Source organism: Oreochromis aureus, linkage group 3 (assembly GCF_013358895.1).
Source record: "Oreochromis aureus strain Israel breed Guangdong linkage group 3, ZZ_aureus, whole genome shotgun sequence".
Taxonomy (NCBI): domain Eukaryota; kingdom Metazoa; phylum Chordata; class Actinopteri; order Cichliformes; family Cichlidae; genus Oreochromis; species Oreochromis aureus.
In genome coordinates, this window is record NC_052944.1 from 127,695,406 (window position 1) to 127,717,576 (window position 22,171).

The following is a 22,171-nucleotide window of genomic DNA, read 5'->3' on the forward strand; positions in this document are numbered from 1 at the left end:
ATGACGCCTGCGCTGAAATGTTAAGCAAGAGGTGCATGACTGAGAATATACTACATAGGAATAATTTGGAGCATAAAAATCACAAAACAGGAGGGAAATGTTAGAGTGAATTGTTAAATGTTTGTCATTTTTATTCTTACCATTTGTACTTTAACTGTGTGTTGAAAGGAATTCTTTTGTTCTCCCCTCCTCAGATTCTCGAGGTTCTGGGTGAGGGGCTATAGTGTTTTATTGCAGATACATCCTATCTGGAAGATCTGCTTCTTTTGATGTGGTAAAACTTCCTGCCCTTTGTATGGCTTCACTGTGTTATCTAGGGTGAACCATAGATTGGGTGTGGGGAGGTTACCCTCTTTATGACCTAGGATGTTGTTCCTGCTTTATGACCCTTTTGGTCAGCAGCTCACACACACACACACACACACACACACACACACGCACTTACAAAACCACAGGCAGGGTATTCCTTGTTCACATGTGTACCTATGTAAGCCGCTATATGTTAATGACCCTATGCATATTCAAGTAACCACAATAAAAGGAGTGCTATGGGGAACCTGGCTGAGAGCAACTGGGGTCAAGCGAAGGAACGGCGCCTGTCCAGTTCTCTCCCGTGCACGTGAAACATAAAGAATGTTGCCTACTCGTGTCTTGCTTGCTGTGTGATTACATTGCCTTCAACGTTCCAGCGAATAGGTTCAAGCTACAAACCTATCAAATACCTCTCCGGCTAGATCCGCTAGTCTGTACACTGGGGGCTGTCTCCCTATACGCTCCTTGACTGTGAAAATCTCATCGGTGTAGGTCTGCTCGTATCCTTTTCGAAACTTTCCTCTCAGTTTTGATATTCGTACAGTGTCACCAACATTAAATTTAAAGCGCAGTTCCCTCTGAGGCCTCGTTTTGTACAGCGTGTTAAAGACCGACTTCTCATTATCCTTATTCACCTCTGCCGGAGCCATTTGGATAGATGTGTGATAAGCATTGTTATATGCTTGTGTGAGATCTGGTATGACATCTACATATCTCCGGGAGTTGGCTGATGTTAAGTACTTCCACATTCTACCCTTGAAGGTACGATTGAATCTCTCGACAATACTACATTTAACCTCGCTAGCTGTTGAGAAATGCTTGATATTATATCGCTTCAGTAGCTGTTTAAAGGTTGCATTATAAAACTCTTTGCCTTCATCTGTTTGTAGTTTCACAGGGATCCTTCCCTCACTAAGTATATCCTCAAAAGCCGCTGATACAGCAGGCCCTGTCTTGTTTGTGATGCATCTAACCCATGCGTATTTTGAGAATACATCTATACATGTTAGCAGATATCTCACATTATCATTATCTGCCACATATTCACACATGTCAACCAGATCGGCTTGAAACTGTTTGTCGAGCCCTGTCACCAATACTCTATTTCTGGGGAAGTGGATCCGCGCAGGTTTATGGAGTGTGTAAGTGTCGTCTCGTTCTAAATAATGTTTGACCTGAGATAGTGGAGGTGTTACACCTGATGCCTCCCCTGCCGCTATACGTAGCTTATTTAAACTGGCCAACCCTGATGATATATTTAATGCAATGTGCCTTCCATAATTTACAAACCACAAACCACAAATGACTAAGATGTTGATGTTAACACGTCTTTTATTTAATTTTCACACAGACACAGACAATGGATACTTGAACAGCACACAATAAACCAGGTGTCTCCCAGCCCAGTAGTTTCCAATCATGCGGAGCATGGCAGGTTTAACACGGCATGCGCAACTACCTGCTTCTAGCAGGTGAGTAATGTTGTCATTAATGGCACATACTATATGTCGCTCTGATCTCAGTTCACACATGATGTGTTCTGCAACTCTGCGGATTTGCGTTCCAGTCCCATCTACGGTGTTTGAGCGTACAAACAGCCGGATGGCTGGGATGAATCAGTCAGTCTGGAGCCTTATCATCACATCATCATAGTAGGTGTCAAAGAAATACTCAGACAGTTCCTGCAAGCAGCTGTGTTGCACCTGACTGGGGTGGCCTGTTTGACATCCGTAACATGTCTCTTGTAGAAACTCATTCAACGCCAACATCAGCAGGTGGAGAGTTGCAAGTTTGATGTCGATTACAGTTTCCTCCCACAGGTCTGATATGAGGGGGTCCTGCAAGCATTGTGGTGAGGGTGGTGGAGTCTGGGGGGTCTGGATTAGCAGCGCTGTTGATGGTGACTCTGACAGGTCCCACGACTGCATGTCATGCTCTGTAAAATGAAAACCAATAGCTCTTAATTTGTTACACAGATACACACGCAAACGCACACCCCCACACATTAAACCTACCAGTTCATTGTTTAGTTGTCTGAAGGTCTTATGATTTTAGGTTTGCACAGGGTAGCAGGCAAACCAGTCTTCGGACAACTCGCCAGATCGTCAAAAACAAGGCGTTTTCTAATACTCTCGTACGCAGTGTTGAGTCTGTCCCTCTTGATCGCGTCATCAATCTGGCTAAACAGACGTGACAAACCTCTCCAGTCGCACCACTGTATAAAAAACAAGTCCTTAAACCATCTTGTGCGCTCTTCGAGGTTTAGAGGGTAAGGATTTAACCTCCAGTTTTCAAGCCCTCTGGAAGCAATAAAACTATCCCTGTCATCACATACACTGAGAAAAATAAAGTCGTCAGGGTTGCGATTGAAACGATCGGCCTCAACCCTGTAAAGCTCTGGGCCTGATTCGCTGTTCCACTGGGAAACATACAGCAGCTCTGGGAAGCCCACATTGTCCAGGTCTGCACACACTACGGTGCGGAAGAGCTTCCAGTTTTTAGTAGACATGACTCGGGGTTCACCCCCAAAAATTCCCTCACCACAATCTACACTAAGCACTACAGCCCCATCGGTATATTTAATGGCATACACATACCCTTCGGCGCCTCGATATTCTAACTTTAATACAGTCCCATCTACGGCGTTTTCACAGCGTTGCTTTTTACGTTGAGGACCCCGACTGCATACTCCTGTAGACATACCTAGAGTGGCTGTGGCATGTGCGATATCCTGGCTGGGTGTCATGGTTGATGCCGATGTCATCCTGAGTTACTTAGGTCAATGCGTCGGGGATCCTTAGCGCAATGTGCCGGTGCTCCTTATGCCATGGTGGTGTTGATGCTCTAAGTATGTGGAAGGATCACTTTTATACCTGTAAGGAGTTTTCCTGTATTGCAACTCAGGTTGGAATAAATGACACTCAGACAGGTTTTACAAATTGACGTGCACACGGGTGAGAGCTCGAAGGAGACTCACACCCCTGGAGCAGTTGTCAGCCTTTATTTATACTGTGCTGCGTGATTGCAACTCACAAACATACAGGAAGAGATAAGATACAACTGTGCTAGGTGCAGAATTCCTGCTGAGCTTGCACAACGTAACTTCCTGTTGAGCTTGCACAACGTAACTTCTCTAGTAAAAAGAGCAAACACATCTAGAAAACCTTAAATGAAAAGTACTTCTAAACATAAACATAATAAAATCTTTCAACAATACCTATATAACCTAGGCCATCCCACAAGGAGAAGTCGTCACTGCCCAGAGGGGGTGTTTCCACACATAAACACGCATAACCGGTAGCACACCTGAACACACACGCGCACACGCACGAAACCGGTCAAACCGGTTTTTGAACAGGTGCCATCTTATTAGTAGTGATGTACAAAAAGAGTGAGCATTTCTGAGGCCAAAATAAAGTGAGTAGTTCACTGAATGAACACTGTGAGCTCAGTTCCTTCATCATTAGTATGGATTATATATGTATATGTATTATATTAGTATCATATATATCAGCTGCTGCTGGTTCCAGTCATTGTGCAAATGTGCTGTTTGTAAGGTTGTAAAGCTGCAGTCAGCTGAGACTGAAGAAGTCACCTGATCAGTGAGCAAACGTGAAAACGTCCAGATGAACAGAATCAAGCTTTTGGGATCAGCCAGCAATGCAGCATCATTGTTGTTCAGGTTCAAAGGTTTGCAGGAATGAACTGATGACCAGAAACAGCTGCAGAGTCCAATCAAATACCAGCTGGAGTTCAGCTGCATTTGAAGAAGTCAAAGAAAAGTAAGGATGGCAAAGGGCGATGTTTTCTTCCAAAGAACTGAAAACATGGTCGACGCCTCATTAGAAGAATCATCTGCACATTTGTGAGGAACTCTAACCAAGAAAGCAACACAAGAAAGCAACGTCACACAGATACAACAGACAGTTTCCATGACTGGAAGTGTTCAGTGTAAAAATGCTACATTGCATCATTGCATCCTCTCACCACAGGAGGCGCTGTTGGCACCACTGATTGCTGATCAGCTGTTCTCTGATGATCTGATTGATACTGTGAATAACGGGACTCACTGAACTCTATGACACAGTGAAGATTACAGAGTTTAACATCTGACTGACGTCACACAGACAGAAGGATGAACCAGTGAGGCACAGAACACAGTTACTGGAGATACTGGATCAGCTCCATGTGAACCTCTGATGGAGAAGCTGCTGACCCAGAGAAACATCAGGACATGACAGGCAGCTGCACTGATCTAACAACATGTAGCAGAGCTGATCTATGTTAGAGGATCTATCACAGCAGCTGAAAGTCCAACACTGGATACCAGCTGAGCCTGTGCTGAGTGTTACAGGAAAAGAAACACTGACACTGGTAGACACAGTGATGCTGACTGGGGCACAGAGCTGAATGATGCAGCATCAGGACACTGTTTCAGTCTGACTGACAGAGAAACCTGTAGCTGCATCTACATGTGAGGCAGAGGCCACACAAGCAGGTTTCTATGTTTCACAGTGACTGAGATCTTCAGTGGAGGTGGACATGCTCCTGTACAGACCTCTGAGGAGAACCAAGGTGCAGTCAAAGAGTCCAGTCTGTCCTCACAGATGTCAACATGTGGTTTCATCAGGTCTGCTGTCAGCTAGCAGGCTCACATCAGAATCACTGTTCCTGAAAAAAACACAGTCTGTGTGACATCATCAGTCAGCTGATCGTCCCAGATCTGAATGGTTTCTGTCTCTACTGAGGAAGTCAGAGAATCTCACTGAGGTGTGGATCAGGTCTGAGTGACCTGTGGAGGGACAGCTTCAAACAGTCCACAGGTCTCACGTCCTGCTCAGTCTGGTAGCAGATACCTCGTATTGTTCCAGATGTGCTGACATCACCAGCAGCAGCAGCAGCAGCACAGCTGTGTGATACGATGAATCTCAGTTATTGATCCAACACACAGTAAATACAAAGATCAGGATTTATGAGAGTAATCATTATGAGTCTGAACACATGATCACTGAATGTTAGTCTCCACAATAATAAGCTAACACAAGCAAACACAGCTTTCAGCTCTTATTTTGAAACTTCTTTAGAGAGCTGTGATGTGAGCGTGCCTGGCTCTGAGGCACTTGGGTCAGCCTCTGTTGTTTAGAAGTGTTACAGACTGTGAATGACACAGACCTGTCAGTTTCATGTTTGTCTGTAACACAGCTCAGGGGCTCCATGCTGAACGCATCCATCCAGTGTTATTGATCCAGGACTAATACCAGCATTGGGATCAATACTACACAGTCACATGTGTCCACGTGATGGATTTGACCAGCTTTATTCATTAATGATCAATCAACTTATTTACTGCATCTGAGTCCAGCTTCATTTAAATGATCCAACCATGAAAATGACATCAGTCCTACAGAAGCACTTAATGCTAACAGGAAGTCATTTATTAAGGTGGAATAACACAGAGAGACACAACCACTCACAGTTAACCTGACCCCACTAACTGCATGTGTTTGGACTGTGGGAGGAAGCCGGAGTACCGGAGAGGACGCACACAAACACGGGAGAACATGAAGCACTGAAACAAAGATGGTGGATTTGACCTCAGGACCAGGCGCGTAATTTACAGGGGGTTACGGGGTCATGACCCCCAATAATCAGATCCAGCCAATATAATTTCATCATTCCAGTTTATAAAATTATGAATTATCTTGAGTTTCTTTAATCGTTTCAGTTATTATCAGCAAAATAGTTTCATGTTTAATCATCTAGTAATGTAACCCCGCCTCCTCCGCTGCATACTTGGTATTACCCAACCAGCTTTCTCTACCAAACCTTCACTGTTTGCTGTATGTTTGTTAGCGCAGTCGCTGGTGCCAGAGGCTGCCAGTGACTTCAGTCTGAGGGTTTGAAGTTTCCATGTCTGTGTGATGTGTGGTGTGAAGGCTGCTGGTTAAACTGGGACTCACTGTTTAAAGCACTGAGTGCTCATAGAGAGATGCTCCATGAGTCCCAGTACAGACTACAAACATGGTGGAAACTTAGCTTTGATATCCACACACTCTGCACGTCTGTGAGTAACTGTGATGAAGATGTGCAGAGATCTGTGTACAAACAGGAGAAAGACTGTAAAGACTCTGTGCTTCTAACAGCCTCTGTTAACATATGTGAGGCTGTTTGTTGTTGTTGCCATGGAGCTTTTCACTGTTTGGGTCAGCAGGTCATGTGATCAGGTTTGTTCTGCTCGACGATGGTTCAGTGTCAGGGTTTGTTTGCATTCATCAATAAATATCTAAATAAATCAAAGACTCCATGTTTGTTCTTTCATCATGTGACCTCTGCTCATCCATCTCTGTGTGTATCAGGATACATTTAGTTCATAATACACAGAAAAATCAGAGTTATTACCTGTAATAAATGTGAAAGATTCCTGCAGTGATAACCAGGCAGGACTGAAACACATCACAGCTGTCACCACGGTAACAGCACCATCCATCCACAGGTGAGGGAGGAACAAAAGAGGGACTTTCACCATTTTATACTAAAACACTCAACTAATGTTTCTAATATGAAACAAATAAGCCCACATTAATGTGAGCATTTATTAAATAATAATAATAATGATTTCCTCCTGATCTCATTTCCATAGCAGAGAAAACTGTGGTGTATATTGAGGTGGAGGTGTGGTCTATGGCTCAGGTGTAGAGTGAGGGTGGGGTGCACCACAGCAGCATGCTGGGACTGCTGAGGGTGGAGGAGGGAGTGATGATGACATCAGAGCTGCAGCAGTCAGCACCACAGAGACCAGTGAACACACAGTCTGTTCATCTTTGCATAGATACAATATATAGCACAATATTGAATGACAGAGACACGCTGTGTGAGCTTCCACAGATACACTGACGTCAGCATCCAGAGTCCTCCTGCTGCTCCCCCCTCAGAGCCCCGTGATCAGCACCAACACATTCAGTTAGATGACAGAGTCCAGCTGCAGCTAGAATCAGCTCTGTGAACAACAGCACAGCGTCAGTGTTTCACACTCAGTGAAAGGAGGAAACAGCAGAAGAACACCACCATGTAAAGCACGTTTCCCAGGACACACTACAAACTGCACAAATACAGCACGTGGAAGGACCTGGAGCTGCATTTAAAGAGAAAAGACAGCGTGATGTCCTGTATGGACTAGAGATGGCACGATACCACTTTTTTATGTCCGATACCGATACCGATATCATAAATTTGGATATCTGCCGATACCGATATTTATCCGATATAGTGTGTTTTTTAATCAATAAAACTGTTTTTTTAATATCTTGCTGCATTTTGTATGAGTTCATACTCAAGTTTAAATAAACAACAACACTAAAGCTATTCTGTTATACCTGTATGTAAAAAATACACTGCACCCAAAATATTTCATAGTTCAGCAATACTGATCAATCTAATAAACTTAAACCTACTCCATCCTCCCTATTCTGGTATTTTAAAGAGTACTTAGCAGAAATATTAAGCAACCTAACTAATAGGGTTGCAAACTCCCAGCAAAAAAAAAATAGGGAACCACCCCCACCCTCCATCTCATGATGCTTAATCGACATAATCAACTTTAATTTGATGCAGTGTGGAAAAAAAATGCACAGAAAGAAATTCTTTTTCAAGAATAATTAAATAGATTCAACATTTTTCTACTACAGAATTGCAGACTGCGCAGATGGTATCTTCCCAAAGGAAAAAGTAATATAGCTTACTGGGTTATATTAGACATTTAACAGTTACTATATACAGTAATGGACTTCTATACATTTTACATCAGATTAAAACTTTGGGTGTAAGATTCAGATAATTATTTATTACAAGCTAGACATTTTAAATGAGAATAAGAAAGAAAAGTATGTCTTTGTGCCCCCTTTTCCCTGTTAATGCCCTATCGGCCCCCCTGGCTAAACTTTGCTAGATCCGCCCCTGCACAGTTACCAGCCGTCAGCTACGTAGAAAAGGATCCTGGTGTAGAAAGTAATATTAAATAAATTCTAACAACAGCTTATCAAGCTTAAACGCGCTGCTGTTGTTCAGCTGCTGTTTTCCTCCTTGTGGTGCAAAGTGGGCCAAAAACAAACAAGAGAGACGGACTCGCGACAGAAAAGCTGATCAGCTGATCATTAAGGAGTTTCATGAAGTAGCGGCAGGAGAGGGAGAGAGAAGAGGCAGTCGCTCCATATATCGGTGGTTAAGCTTAACGCAGGTACGCTTTACAAACATTCAGAGATGAACTTACACACTTGCTTTACTTCTCTCTGGGATAACTTCCTCAGAGATGAAATGCTGGTTTGCTAGCAAGGCTACAAATACACACAGCCGCTCTATCACGTGATGCACACTGCTCAGGCTGCTACAGTTATGAGCCGAGTTACGCCGTGTCGCAAGTTTTGTGAGGTCCTTTTTTTGATATTTAATGGATCGGATTATATTTTTTATTTTTCGCCGATATCCGATCCAGTAATTTACGTCAGTATCGGACCGATACCGATACCTAATATCGGATCGGTCCATCTCTAGTATGGACAGGTGGAAGGAACCAAGTCCTCAGCTGAAACACTCGTGTTTGTCCACAGACAGGAAACACAGCAGGAAACAAAGAAGCTCATGGATAACACACTTCCTGTCAGTCAGAATGAGGCTGGAGCCAAACACAGAAAGGTGTTTTTGTCCAGATGAGCCCAGAGAAGAAACACGAGTGTTCACAGACATCAGAAGCTCAGAGAGGTGAAACATGAGGTTGGAGTCCTCGTCAGCATCCAGAAGAGCTGCTGTGAAACCCTGAGTACTCATGACAGACTCTGATGGCACAAACACATCATGATTCAAACAGAAAGACAAACATGGAGCTCCTGATCCTCCTGCATGAGAACAAGCTGACATGAGCGCTGTGTCTGAGAGTGTCTCCCTGTCACAGTGACAAGAACACAGCTGCTGCTCACAGTCATTAAACTGACCTGAGGTCAGCTGCTAGCACGTCTCTGTGCTCCTTACATATGAACCATGTGACCTCACATCAGTGCTGTGGATGACTGTAGTCATAGAAGAGTAGAGCTGTAGCAGGTGGTGTGAGGAGGAGGAGGAGGTGGTGTATTCTAGTTAACGCAGTACTGAAACACTCCAGCAGAGGGCGCTGTTAAGTCCTTATTGTAACACAGTTACTGTGTGCAGTTATACTTCATACATAATCTGCACTGATTTCAATCAGACATGCTGTCAGTAAATGATTGTTTCTATTGATTCTACTTCCTGTTGACTAGTTTGATGACAGTGAAACAATCACAGTTGACTGTGTGATGATGTAAACTGTCACTGTTACATTCAGTGTGTGTGACATCATGTTAGTGCAGCTGATAACAGCCTGGTTCTGTTAGAAACACATGAACGTGTCCATAGATCAGTGTGTGTTTAACATGAGAGCTTCAGCCCTGCTGATGTGTTCAATAAAGACATGCAGGAAAACTGATGAGACTCTGAAATAACTCTTTATATTTATAATGTAACTCTGCATCAAAAGAACAACAAAGGATCCCAGACAGGTTTATGTCAACAAAGACGATTCTGATGTTTCTGTGTTTCTAACAGTTTGACATTATTAGTAAACAGACTGCAGTGAACAGGATTTATAAAGAGCTTATATATAAAGATATGACAGCTGTTTGTTGATCACTCTGTGTTTGGACCTGATCAGTCCAGCTGTTTACTTGAAATATGTTCATTTACCTGTTCTGTTATATTTATGTTCTTGTCTCTGTTGAAAAACACATTTTTAATGTCCCTCAGATTTTTCTCCCAGATGAATAAATATAAAAATGACCAGTGATGGGAATAACGGCGTTACAAGTAACGGCGTTACTAACGGCGTTACTTTTTTCAGTAACGAGTAATCTAACTAATTACTATTCCTATCGTTACAACGGCGTTACAGTTACTAACAAGGAAACGCGGTCCGTTACTATTTTTCAACAAACAGACGGTTGAAGCTGTGTTCAGCTTACCGCGTTTTATATCAGCTGCAGGAAGTAGCTGTAAGTAATCTGCACGCTACAGCTTTAAGCAGCTGCGCGCTCCCGCGGACGGCAATCACGATCACTGTCTAGCACAACACCTGGAGCTAAGGAGGCAAAACAATCGCATGAGTGCTGCTGTTTGACTGAGGAAGAATAAAGTAGTCGTGGTAAGTCAATCACATGACCACTTAAAGACAAAGCAACAAGGTGCCAGTTTTTAAATTGTGTTGATAGGCCACGTAAAACCAGAGTCATGATAAACAATATATACGCAGCGTTTTTTCCTCAATAGTTTCGCCACGTTAGCGCTAGCAAGCACTCTCTGCTTATGAGCAAAAAACCAAAACATAATAAAGTTTTAGGAGTGACGGAGAGAGAAAGAGAAAGAGAGAAAGAGAGAGAGGGAGGGAGAGAGAGAGAGAAAGAGACAGGGAGAGAGAAAGAGAGAGAGAGCAGGAAAAGAGAGAGAGCGAGTTTTGAGATGTGAGAGATTTGTGACGTTTAGCGTGTTTGGAGTGTGTAGTTAATGTGTTGTCTTGTGTAGTTAATGTGTTGTGTAGTTAGTGTGTGGTGTTGTGGATAGTTTTGTGTTGTGTGTCAGAACAATGAGGCGACTGCTGTCTCCAGGTAGAAACAGAGGTGATACACCTGCTGCTGTCAGACCTGCAGGTATCAGGCTGTGATGTTCTCCTTTATAGTGGACAGAAATGATTTTTTTGCAGTGGCACAAATAATTTGTGTGGTATCTTATTGAAGAACAGCTGATTGTTTTGTAAATAGTTTGAAATGGTTACTTTAAAAAAGGGTAAAAGGTAAATGGATGCAAATAACTTTGTTGTTTGCAAAACTTGTGCATAGGATTTTAAAATTGACAATTAATATTTGCATTTGAAGTTATGAAATATGATTCATTAAACATGTTTGTGGTTGTTACAGTAAAAATATAACTTTTTCTACTGTGATTTATATGTTTTTTGTCTGATTTTAGATCAATTCTGGTTATACAGTATGACAAAATGACAACATAACTGTAAATTCAGGCACGTGAGGTTGTGCTAAAAAGAATGATACCAAAGAAGGCAAAGTAAAGAGTTTTTAAAGGTAAAATGTGGAGAGAAAATCAAGAGTAGTAAAAAAATGGCCAATTATACCCTGGACGCCACAGGGTTAAACGTTTTTTTTTTTTTTTTAAAGTAACGCAATAGTTACTTTTCCAAGTAATTAATTACTTTTAGAATATTGTAATTCAGTTACTAACTCAGTTACTTTTTTGAAGAAGTAACTAGTAACTATAATTGAATTACTTTTTCAAAGTAACTTGCCCAACACTGAAAATGACACAAACTGCAGCTACTTTTTGTCCTTTCTGTCAGAAACCTTCATGTGACTCATGAGAGACACGTTTCAGCTGTTTGTGACAGATCAGAGGCCAACAAGTCATTTATAACACTTTCCATCATTGTTTAGCACAAACACATGTTGACACAGCAGCGGGGCCGCAGTGAAGTTGGAGTCATTTTTGACCAGGACATGTCCTTCAACGCACATATTAAACAAATATGTAAGACTGCTTTCTTCCATTTGCGCAACATCTCTAAAATTAGAAATATCCTGTCTCAGAGTGATGCTGAAAAACTAGTTCATGCATTTATTACTTCCAGGCTGGACTACTGTAATTCATTATTATCAGGATGTCCTAAAAACTCACTGAAAAGTCTTCAGCTAATCCAAAATGCTGCAGCAAGGGTACTGACAGGGACTAGAAAGAGAGAGCAGATTTCTCCTGTTTTGGCTTCCCTTCATTGGCTTCCTGTTAAATCCAGAATTGAATTCAAAATCCTGCTCCTCACTTACAAGGTCTTAAATAATCAGGCCCCATCTTATCTTAATGACCTTGTAGTACCATATCACCCTATTAGAGCACTTCGCTCTCACACTGCAGGCTTACTTGTTGTTCCTAGAGTATTTAAAAGTAGAATGGGAGGCAGAGCCTTCAGTTTTCAGGCCCCTCTTCTGTGGAACCAGCTTCCAGTTTGGATTCGGGACAGACACTATCTCTACTTTTAAGATTAGGCTTCAAACTTTCCTTTTGCTAAAGCATATAGTTAGGGCTGGACCAGGTGACCCTGAATCCTCCCTTAGTTATGCTGCAATAGACGTAGGCTGCCGGGGATTCCCATGATGCATTGAGTTTTTCCTTTCCAGTCACCTTTCTCACTCACTATGTGTTAATAGACCTCTCTGCATTGAATCATATCTATTGTTAATCTCTGTCTCTCTTCCACAGCATGTCTTTATCCTGTTTTCCTTCTTCACCCCAACCGGTCGCAGCAGATGGCTGAGCCTGGTTCTGTCAGAGGTTTCTTCCTGTTAAAAGGGAGTTTTTCCTTCCGACTGTCGCCAAAGTGCTTGCTCATAGGGGGTCATATTATTGTTGGGTGTTTCTCTGTATCTATTATTATAGGATATACTGTACAATATAAAGTGCCTTGAGGCGACTTTTGTTTTGATTTGGCGCTATATAAATAAAATTGAATTGAATTAAAAACTGAACTCAGCTTTCCAAAAAATGTGGTTCATCACAGTTAATTCATGATTTAACAAGAGAGGCAATTATTTTTTCCACACAGATCAGGTAGGTTAGGATAACCTTTCTGTCTTTAATCAATGAAATCACTTTAAAACTGTTTTGTTTTTTCTTGTGTTTTCTAAAACATAGATGTGATAAATATGCAAAACACTAAGAAATCAGAAAAAAACATTTTTTCACACCGGTGTGTGATAGGTGCCACTGGGAGAGTTCATTTATCTGGAATGAGAGGTGGAGATGTGATAAAAATGAGTGCACAAGTGTCACAGCTTCATGACTCAAAGCTGTGCATGCAGTGCTAAAAGGCTGGCTCTGTCCCATCAGTCTATACTCAGTCCTCAATCTGAGCATTTAGAGCTGAGCCTCACATCTTCCTTGTCCTGGTACTTTATGAGATTGGAGCAGAACTGAGCTAAACTTCATGGCGTGTTGGAGAGAGGAGGAGAATCCTGATCCAAGATGCATAAATGGATGCAGTTTGTTTCCTTTTTACACTCGACAAAGCAGGTTCCAGTGTTTTACCCTTTAAGTCATATTTTTACACAAAGATTAGTACAAACCAAAAACACCTCTGCATGTCTCATATCAGCAGCGCGCACACACACACACATACACACAGTAGCATTCATGTTTCTTTCTCTTATTTCCGTGGATGTCACTAGGCAACCTTTACTGAAGGACTTCCAAGAGCATGTTTTGCTTTTTTAATGTTCTGTTCTAAGTTGACTTGCAGCATTTTGTTTTTGTCTAAAACACACAACAGCTGAGCTGAGATAGAAATACGGCATAACAGAGGCCAGTCTGAGGGCTGCATTCACAGCACTGTATTTTCCATTCCAATTATCATTAAAAATGAAGCATTTTGTTAATGAAGCATTAAATAATACTGGAGCTGTTAACACAAAAATACAAACATTTGAGCAGAGAAAGTCTCTTTATTAAAATGCAGGTTTTAACTTGAGCGATGACCTCAGGACCAACCACACTTTCTTCAGACTGTGAGACGAGGAATAAAAGTTAGTCCTTTCATTTTCATTGAAATTTTGAAAATTAAATAAATGTGTGTGAAAGGTGTACTTGTGTGTTATTACAGCTTCTTACCTGCAGCTCACGAGACAAACATGTATTGGGTCTCAGCCTGGTCACCTGAGAGAAACATATGGTAGAAAAACACTGAAGTGTAATTTCTCTGTGTGTCCAACACATTTAAACATCAGATTTTCTGAACTGTTCAGTATGATGTACGAATCCTCTGAAGAGCAAAGTGTGTCAGTGTGCTGCTCGAGTAAAGCTTAGAGTTGTACTTGGTTGGTAGTAGTCATAGATCTTGACCATGGCTGGCTTCAGGTTGTCCACTGGGAGCTCCTGGATGATCTCTAAGCTGTGGTTGATGGGTGTGTCCTTTGATAACTGGACGAGACAGAAACAATTGCAGACACAGTTTGTACCAAAGATCATCATCTGGTGTCCCCACGGTGACTTTCACTTACCTCCTCTAAGTACACCAGAACATGATCTTCCTTCTGTTCAACACGACTCACCAGGAGGCCATGTTTGAGCTGAGAGGAGATTACATCGTTTTTATTATCATCATCACAATTATCACATGAGACACACTTGCTGGTAGAACATGTCTAATTACTCACACTCCTCAAAGACTCGGGGTCTGGGGAAAATCCAGAGAGCATTTTGATATCCAGGATGACCATGTTTGTAGTTTTCTCCTTTCCACTGTACCTGTGTTTGAACAGTGTGATTATACTGACCTGTGTGCACACTTGCTTTTCATCTACCAGCAGTTCCTCCACACGGGTAAAGAGCACTCCTCTAACCTGTCACATACTTACAGCGATTGTGTTTTCAGACTGAATTTGGGTCTAGCAGATTCACTTGTGGTGTTGACCTCTAGTTGTACTTTCACACTGAGAGTGGTGACATCAGTAGGTGTCGGGATGTTGTAGTGGACAGAAATCTGAGAAACAAACTTGGGTCAGGTCCACAGAATTAATCATACCTCACTCCACCCTGCTGTCACTTTTCTACACCACGACATATATTTGCACACATACTTGTCCTTTTATAGTCATGCCTATATCGCTATATGTATCTATTTATCTTATTATTTATCTGTGATATCTCTGTTTCTACACTCATTTTATACGAGTGATTGATGTTTGTTGTGCATTTGATGCTATCACATCTCGGTTTCCCTCTAAGATGAATAAAGTTTCTCTGATTCTGATACAGACAGAAAGTGAGTTTATTAATTTTTGCTCAATTCTCTAATTTAGTGTAAAATAGAATTGTACTAGGTTTCTTCCTGTTAAAGGGAGTTTTTCCTTCCCACTGTCGCCAAAGTGCTTGCTCATAGGGGTCATATGATTGTTGGGTTTTCTCTGTATCTATTATTGTACGATCTACTGTACAATATAAAACGCCTTGAGACGACTGTTTTTGTGATTTGGCGCTATATAAATAAAATTGAATTGAATTGAATGAAAACACATTTATGACATCTGAAAATGCTAATCTTCTTTACCATTTTATAAGGACAAAGAAAGCCTTTGTTTGACACCAACCAGGACCTGGTCACATGATGCTGTCACTGACCTGCACTGAAGCACATGCAGTGCCCTTCACCTCCAGCCTGTATTTTCCTGACACATCCTGCAGCGCCTCCTCCTGGTAGAGCAGTTTGTTGCCCTGATTGACATCAAATGTCAGCTGACTGCTGGGAGCCTGAACTGTCACTGTGCTCCAACCTTCAGGACTGAACACCAGAGTGGAGTAGAGAGCCAGAGCCTGAAGAGCCACCACTGTGTCCTACAGGATGGATTCATTGTGGTTAACACACACAGCAGCTGTCATTTGTAAGATAAGATAAGATAAGATGACCTTTATTAGTCCCACAAGTGGGAAATTTGTTTTGTTACAGGAAAAGTGCAAGGTTATGTAGCAGAAATTAGAAAACACTGGAATGCAATAAAATAAAATACTATATACAATGGAATAAAATAGAAATACAAATGCTATATACAACTGAGTAAGAAAATACAAAAGTACAACTTCGTCAGAAGAAGAATTGTAAGAGAATTGCACATATAGCAGTCTTATTGCACGTGTGAGGGTTTGATCAGCTGCAAAAGTCTTTATTGTGGATTCTGACAGCAGTGGGGAGGAAAGACCTGCGAAATCTCTCCGTCCCACACCGTGGGTGCCGCAGTCTCCCACTGAAGGAGCTGCTCAGTACTGTCACAGTCTCCTGCATGGGGTGGGAGATGTTGTCCAACACGGATGACAGCTTAGCCGCCATTCTCCTGTCACTCACCACCTCCACTGGGTCCAGAGGGCATCCTAGAACAGAGCTGGCCCTTCAGATCAGCCTGTTCAGTCTCTTCCTGTCCCCAGCAGAGATGCTGCCGCCCCAGCAGACCACACCTGTCAAGAGAATATTGTATAATATGATCAGCTATATGAAATGTATCTTTTTATATTATTATTAAGGACATGTCTAAGTGACTTTTCACCTAGTAACTTGTGTGCAGCTACTAACCGCTTCCTGTCTTCAGAGAACAGAGAAGTGAAACCTCAGCTCTTTTAGAAGAACATGCAAATGTAGTGAAGGGGAAAAACCCGCGGCTCTAAATGACGTTGTTACCTTTGTACACATTCACACACACACACACAAAACATCTTGTATAAATAAAGGACGCGGACAGTCGTGGGGCGCAGTTCGTGCGTTCCATGACTGCCCCTCGCGAGTGAAAAACTTCTGCAGTGTTTGTGTGTTTTCTAACTCAGACGTCTCAGCTGAAGAACGGCAGGGTGATTTAAAGAAATCCCCTGTCAACACCATAAAAGATGGCTGAGGCCACCACAGAGTCATAGAAGGTCTTCAGGAGTGAGCCCTCTACTCCAAACGACCTGAGTCTCCGCAGCAGGTACAGCCTGCTCTGCCCTTTCCTGTAGAGGGCGTCTGAGTTATGAGTCCAGTCCAGTTTGTTGTTCAGATGAACACCAAGGTACCTGTAGCTGTCCACAGTCTCAATGTCCATACCTTGGATGTTCAGTGGTTGCAGTGGAGGATGTTTGTGCCTGCGGAAGTCTACCACCAGCTCCTTGGTTTTACTGGCATTGATCTGGAGGTAGTTCAGCTGGCACCAGTCCACAAAGTCCTGAGTCAGTCCTCTGTACTCCTTGTCATCCCCATCAGTGATGAGGCCAACTATTGCAGAGTCATCAGAGAACTGGGTGGAGTTGTGGGAGAAGTCTGCAGTGTAGATGGTGAAGAGGAACGGAGCCAGAACCGTTCCCTGTGGGGCCCCCGTACTGCAGACGACCCTGTCCGACACACAGCCCTGAGTCCTCACATACTGTGGTCGGTCAGTGAGGTAGTCCAGAATCCAGGTAGTGAGGTGATGGTCCACTCCAGAGTTCTCCAGCTTGTCCTTCAGAACCGAGGGAAGAATGGTGTTGAAGGCACTGGAGAAATCAAAGAACATGATTCTCACAGTGCTTCCAGCGGTCTCCAGGTGAGCGAGGGAACGATGTAGGAGATGAATGATGGCATCATCCGCTCCAATGCCAGGCTGGTAGGCAAACTGAAGTGGGTCCAGTGATGAGCTCACCAGGCGCCGAAGCTGAGCCAGGACCAGCCGCTCCAGGGTCTTCATCAGGTGGGATGTCAGAGCCCCCGGCCTGTAGCTGTTGATGTCCTTGGGGCGTGAAGTCTTTGGCACTGGTACAACACAGGAGGTTTTCCAGAGCTGTGGGACTCTTCCCAGCCTCAGGCTCAGGTTGAAGAGGTGCTCCATCACCCCGCACAGTTGGTCCGCACAGGACCTGACGACCCTCAAGCTGATGCCATCTGGACCCGCTGCCTTCTTGCCATTAATCCTCCACAGTTCCCTCCTTACCTGGGTGGTTGAGAGAGACAGGCTGGAGCCTTGTGTTGATTGTGTATTGGATGGTGGGGAGGAGTGAGCAGGGTGAATAGAGGAGGTGTGAAGTGTCTGAGGTGGAACAGCAGCAGTGGGGGTGGGTGAGTCTGCAGCCGATGTTGGAGACTGCCTCATGGCTGAATCAAATCTGTTGAAGAAATGATTCAGTTCATTTGCCCACCTCACATCCCTCCCAGGCAGAGAGTTCTGATGTTTGTGGCCTGAGATGGTTCTGAGGCCTCTCCAGACTTCACCAACGTTGTTTTGCTGAAGCTGGTTCTCCATCTTCTGCCTGTAGCTGTCCTTCCCATTCCTTATCAGTCCCCTCAGCTCTCTCTGCACCCTTTTCAACTCCTCTTTGTCTTTGGATTTGAAGGCCCTCCTCTTCTGCTTGAGGACAGTTTTAATGGGACTCCAGGACTCCATATTACATAGTGTTGAGTGTAATAGACATTAAGGTAAAACTGCCTGTGTTACTTCAACACACTCTCACAAAAGAGTTTCTAACCTTCACTTCCTGGTTAAAAAAAACGTTAAAACAGGTTAAATGTGTTTAACAGAGATGATCTCAGAGAAACAAAGTAGAGAAATCACAGGTATAAACTTATAGACTGCAGGTGAGCTGTTATTTACAGGCTGTTACATGTAGTTGGTGCACAGAAGGCTATTCTGTTAAAACAACACATTTTTAGACAAAAGTAAATTTCATATTGTAAAAAAAAAAAGAATAAAAACATCCCTGCCTGCTAAAACAAGTCTGCATATCTGAGAGAAAAGCACAGCAACAACATGAAAGCTTCAGGATTATTTCTTCTGATTTGGTCCAAGACTGTAGATGAACTCAAAGATTAGCTTCATGCTGTTCAGGTGGTGTAGTACCTGAGTGGAGGAGAAGCCTCCGTAATAGTTCTGCTGCCCAGTCAGCCACCTCATAATACCAGAGGCATATGCCAGATCCTCAGCAGTCGGGGAGACGCTGAGTTTGGCCAACAGCACATAAGAACTGATCTCCACTGACAGGGAGGCTGATTTTTCTGCTGCTGTCTGAGACCAGTAGAGGAAACCTCCTACAAACACACACAATAACAGTCACAGTGATGCTAATAAAGCCTGAATGATGTCCTGCTAAAGGATGACTCACCTTCCCTCACTGCAACTCTGTCTAAGTGCTGCAGAAGGTGAGCGCGGGTCTCCACGTCTCCTGCCAGGGTGAAGACATAGGCCAGCAGAGCTGTAGTGTAGGTGTTGCTCAGGTCACTGAGAGACTGCTTGAGACAAGCCAGGCTCTTTTTCATCACAGGATCCTTTAAAAGATCCAAAGAAAACACTTCAGGTAAAGAACCTAATGAACGTGCACAAACAGAAATCTTCTTCCATTAAACCCAGTATGAGAACAAAAGGAGGTAGTATAACTGATTTAGGGGCTCAAAACATCAGCGTGATAATACAGAGTGTGAGCTGTCGTAAAACAAAGCAATTACAGGAAAGTAGAGATCAAGCAAAGCGACATAAAAAAAAACACTGTACAGGTTGGGTGGTGATAAAAGTACTTGCTGGTGAGAGTTCAGGTATGTGGATGACACCTGGGTGAAAATCAAATCTCAGGATGTACCACATTTCACAGATCACATTAACTCGGTGGACCGACACATCAAATTCACCAGGGAGGATATGAAAAGTGGTAGGTTAGCCTTCTTAGACAGAGATTTCCATTAGTAATGGGGGACATCTAAAGGCTGATGAATACCATAAACCTACGCATACGGATCAGTATTTAAGGTTTGACTGTCATCATCCACAGGAGCACAAACTGGGTGTCATCAGGACGCTACAACACAGTGCGAACACCATCCCCACTGACACAACGGCCAGTGAGGAGGAAGAACATCGAGAAGGCCCTGAGTAAATGTGGTTATCGCAGCTGAGGGAAGTTACACCAACTGCAGTGGTCTAGGGGGAAGTTATACCAAGTGCAGGGGTCAAGAGGGAAGTTATACCAAGTGCAGTGGTCTACGGGGAAGTTATACAGAGTGCAGGGGTCTAGGGGGAAGTTATACCAAGTGGAGTGGTATAGGGGGAAGTTATACAAAGTGCAGTGATCTAGGGGGAAGTTATACCAAGTGCAGTGGTCTAGGGGCAAGTTATACCAAGTGCACTGGTCTAGAGGGAAGTTATACCAAGTGCACGGGTCTAGGGGGAAGTTATACCAAGTGCACTGGTCTAGAGGGAAGTTATACCAAGTGCAGGGGTCTAGGGGGAAGTTATACCAAGTGCACTGGTCTAGAGGGAAATTATACCAAGTGCAGTGGTCTAGGGGGATGTTATACGAAGTGCACTGGTCTAGAGGGAAGTTATACCAAGTGCAGTGGTCTAGGGGGAAGTTATACCAAGTGCAGGGGTCTAGGGGGAAGTTATACCAAGTGCAGTGGTCTAGGGGGAAGTTATACGAAGTGCAGTGGTCTAGAGGGAGGTTATACCAAGTGCAGTGGTCTAGGGGGAAGTTATACCAATTGCAGGGGTCTACGGGGAAGTTATACCAAATGCACTGGTCTAGAGGGAAGTTATACCAAGTGCAGTGGTCTAGGGGGAAGTTATATCAAGTGCAGTGGTCTAGGGGGAAGTTATACCAATTGCAGGGGTCTAGAGGGAAGTTATACCAAGTGCAGGGGTCTAGAGGGAAGATATACCAAGTGCAGTGGTCTAGGGGGAAGTTATACCACGTGCAGGGGTCTAGGGGGAAGTTATACCAAGTGCAGGGGTCTAGGGGGAAGTTATACCAAGTGCAGGGGTCTAGAGGGAAGTTATACCAATTGCAGGGGTCTAGAGGGAAGTTATACAAAGTGCACTGGTCTAGAGGGAAGTTATACCAAGTGCAGTGGTCTAGGGGGAAGTTATACGAAGTGCAGTGGTCTAGAGGGAAGTTATACCAAGTGCAGGGGTCTAGAGGGAAGTTATACCAAGTGCAGTGGTCTAGGGGGAAGTTATACCAAGTGCATGGGTCTAGGGGGAAGTTATACGAAGTGCAGTGGTCTAGAGGGAAGTTATACCAAGTGCATGGGTCTAGGGGGAAGTTATACGAAGTGCAGTGGTCTAGAGGGAAGTTATACCAAGTGCAGTGGTCTAGGGGGAAGTTATACCAATTGCAGGGGTCTAGAGGGAAGTTATACGAAGTGCAGGGGTCTAGGGGGAAGTTATACCAAGTGCAGTGGTCTAGGGGGAAGTTATACCAATTGCAGGGGTCTAGAGGGAAGTTATACCAAGTGCAGGGGTCTAGAGGGAAGATATACCAAGTGCAGTGGTCTAGGGGGAAGTTATACCAAGTGCAGCGGTCTAGGGGCAAGTTATACCAAGTGCACTGGTCTAGAGGGAAGTTATACCAAGTGCAGGGGTCTAGGGGCAAGTTATACCAAGTGCACTGGTCTAGGGGCAAGTTATACCAAGTGCACTGGTCTAGAGGGAAGTTATACCAAGTGCACTGGTCTAGGGGGAAGTTATACCAAGTGCAGGGGTCTAGGGGGAAGTTATACCAAGTGCAGGGGTCTAGGGGGAAGTTATACCAAGTGCAGGAGTCTAGAGGGAAGTTATACCAATTGCAGGGGTCTAGAGGGAAGTTATACCAAGTGCACTGGTCTAGAGGGAAGTTATACCAAGTGCAGTGGTCTAGAGGGAAGTTACACCAAGTGCAGTGGTCTAGGGGGAAGTTATACCAAGTGCACTGGTCTAGAGGGAAATTATACCAAGTGCAGGGGTCTAGAGGGAAGATATACCAAGTGCAGGGGTCTAGAGGGAAGTTGTACCAAGTGCAGTGGTCTAGAGGGAAGTTGTACCAAGTGCACTGGTCAAGAAGTGGCAAATGAACACCAGGCCTGCAAGGCTGCTCAGGTCGCCTGTTTTTATTAGAGACACGCAGGGTAGACATTTGGATGGAGGCAGTTAGAACTCCTCACCCATTACATTCCACCCAAGTTCTTTACTGCTTCCTGAGTAAAACCCATAAGATCAGAGATTAGTACTTTTGAGACAGAGAGCTGATCCAGACTGCATTAGGGTGCTGGTTCCACAGGTCGACACATCATGGCACACTCAGACCCTGAATTGTTTGACAAGTGCTTGTTTTTGATATGAATCATATGGAAATACTGTGACTAAAATTTATGGAAGTTTTAAAAAACGTGTCATCAATGGCATTTCAGCCTTTTTTTTTGACAGGACAGTTTAGAGAGTACATGGGAAAAATGGGAATGGGGGGAATGACATACAGAAAATTGTTTTCGATGGAGCCAACCGAGGCA

At 43.5% G+C, this 22,171-nt stretch overlaps 1 protein-coding gene across 1 annotated transcript in view; it reads right to left on the minus strand.

Moving 5' to 3' along the window:
* Positions 1-13,854: 13,854 nt before the first annotated feature.
* LOC120438062 (alpha-2-macroglobulin-like) overlaps positions 13,855-22,171 on the minus strand; it is a 32,523-nt gene continuing 24,206 nt past the window's right edge. Inside the window, 9 exon segments of the mRNA XM_039608512.1 lie at positions 13,855-13,935; positions 14,041-14,085; positions 14,244-14,349; positions 14,430-14,498; positions 14,586-14,676; positions 14,787-14,911; positions 15,550-15,762; positions 18,759-18,946; positions 19,021-19,183. Of these exon segments, the coding sequence (XP_039464446.1) occupies positions 14,048-14,085; positions 14,244-14,349; positions 14,430-14,498; positions 14,586-14,676; positions 14,787-14,911; positions 15,550-15,762; positions 18,759-18,946; positions 19,021-19,183 (993 nt within the window). The 3' untranslated portion in view covers positions 13,855-13,935; positions 14,041-14,047.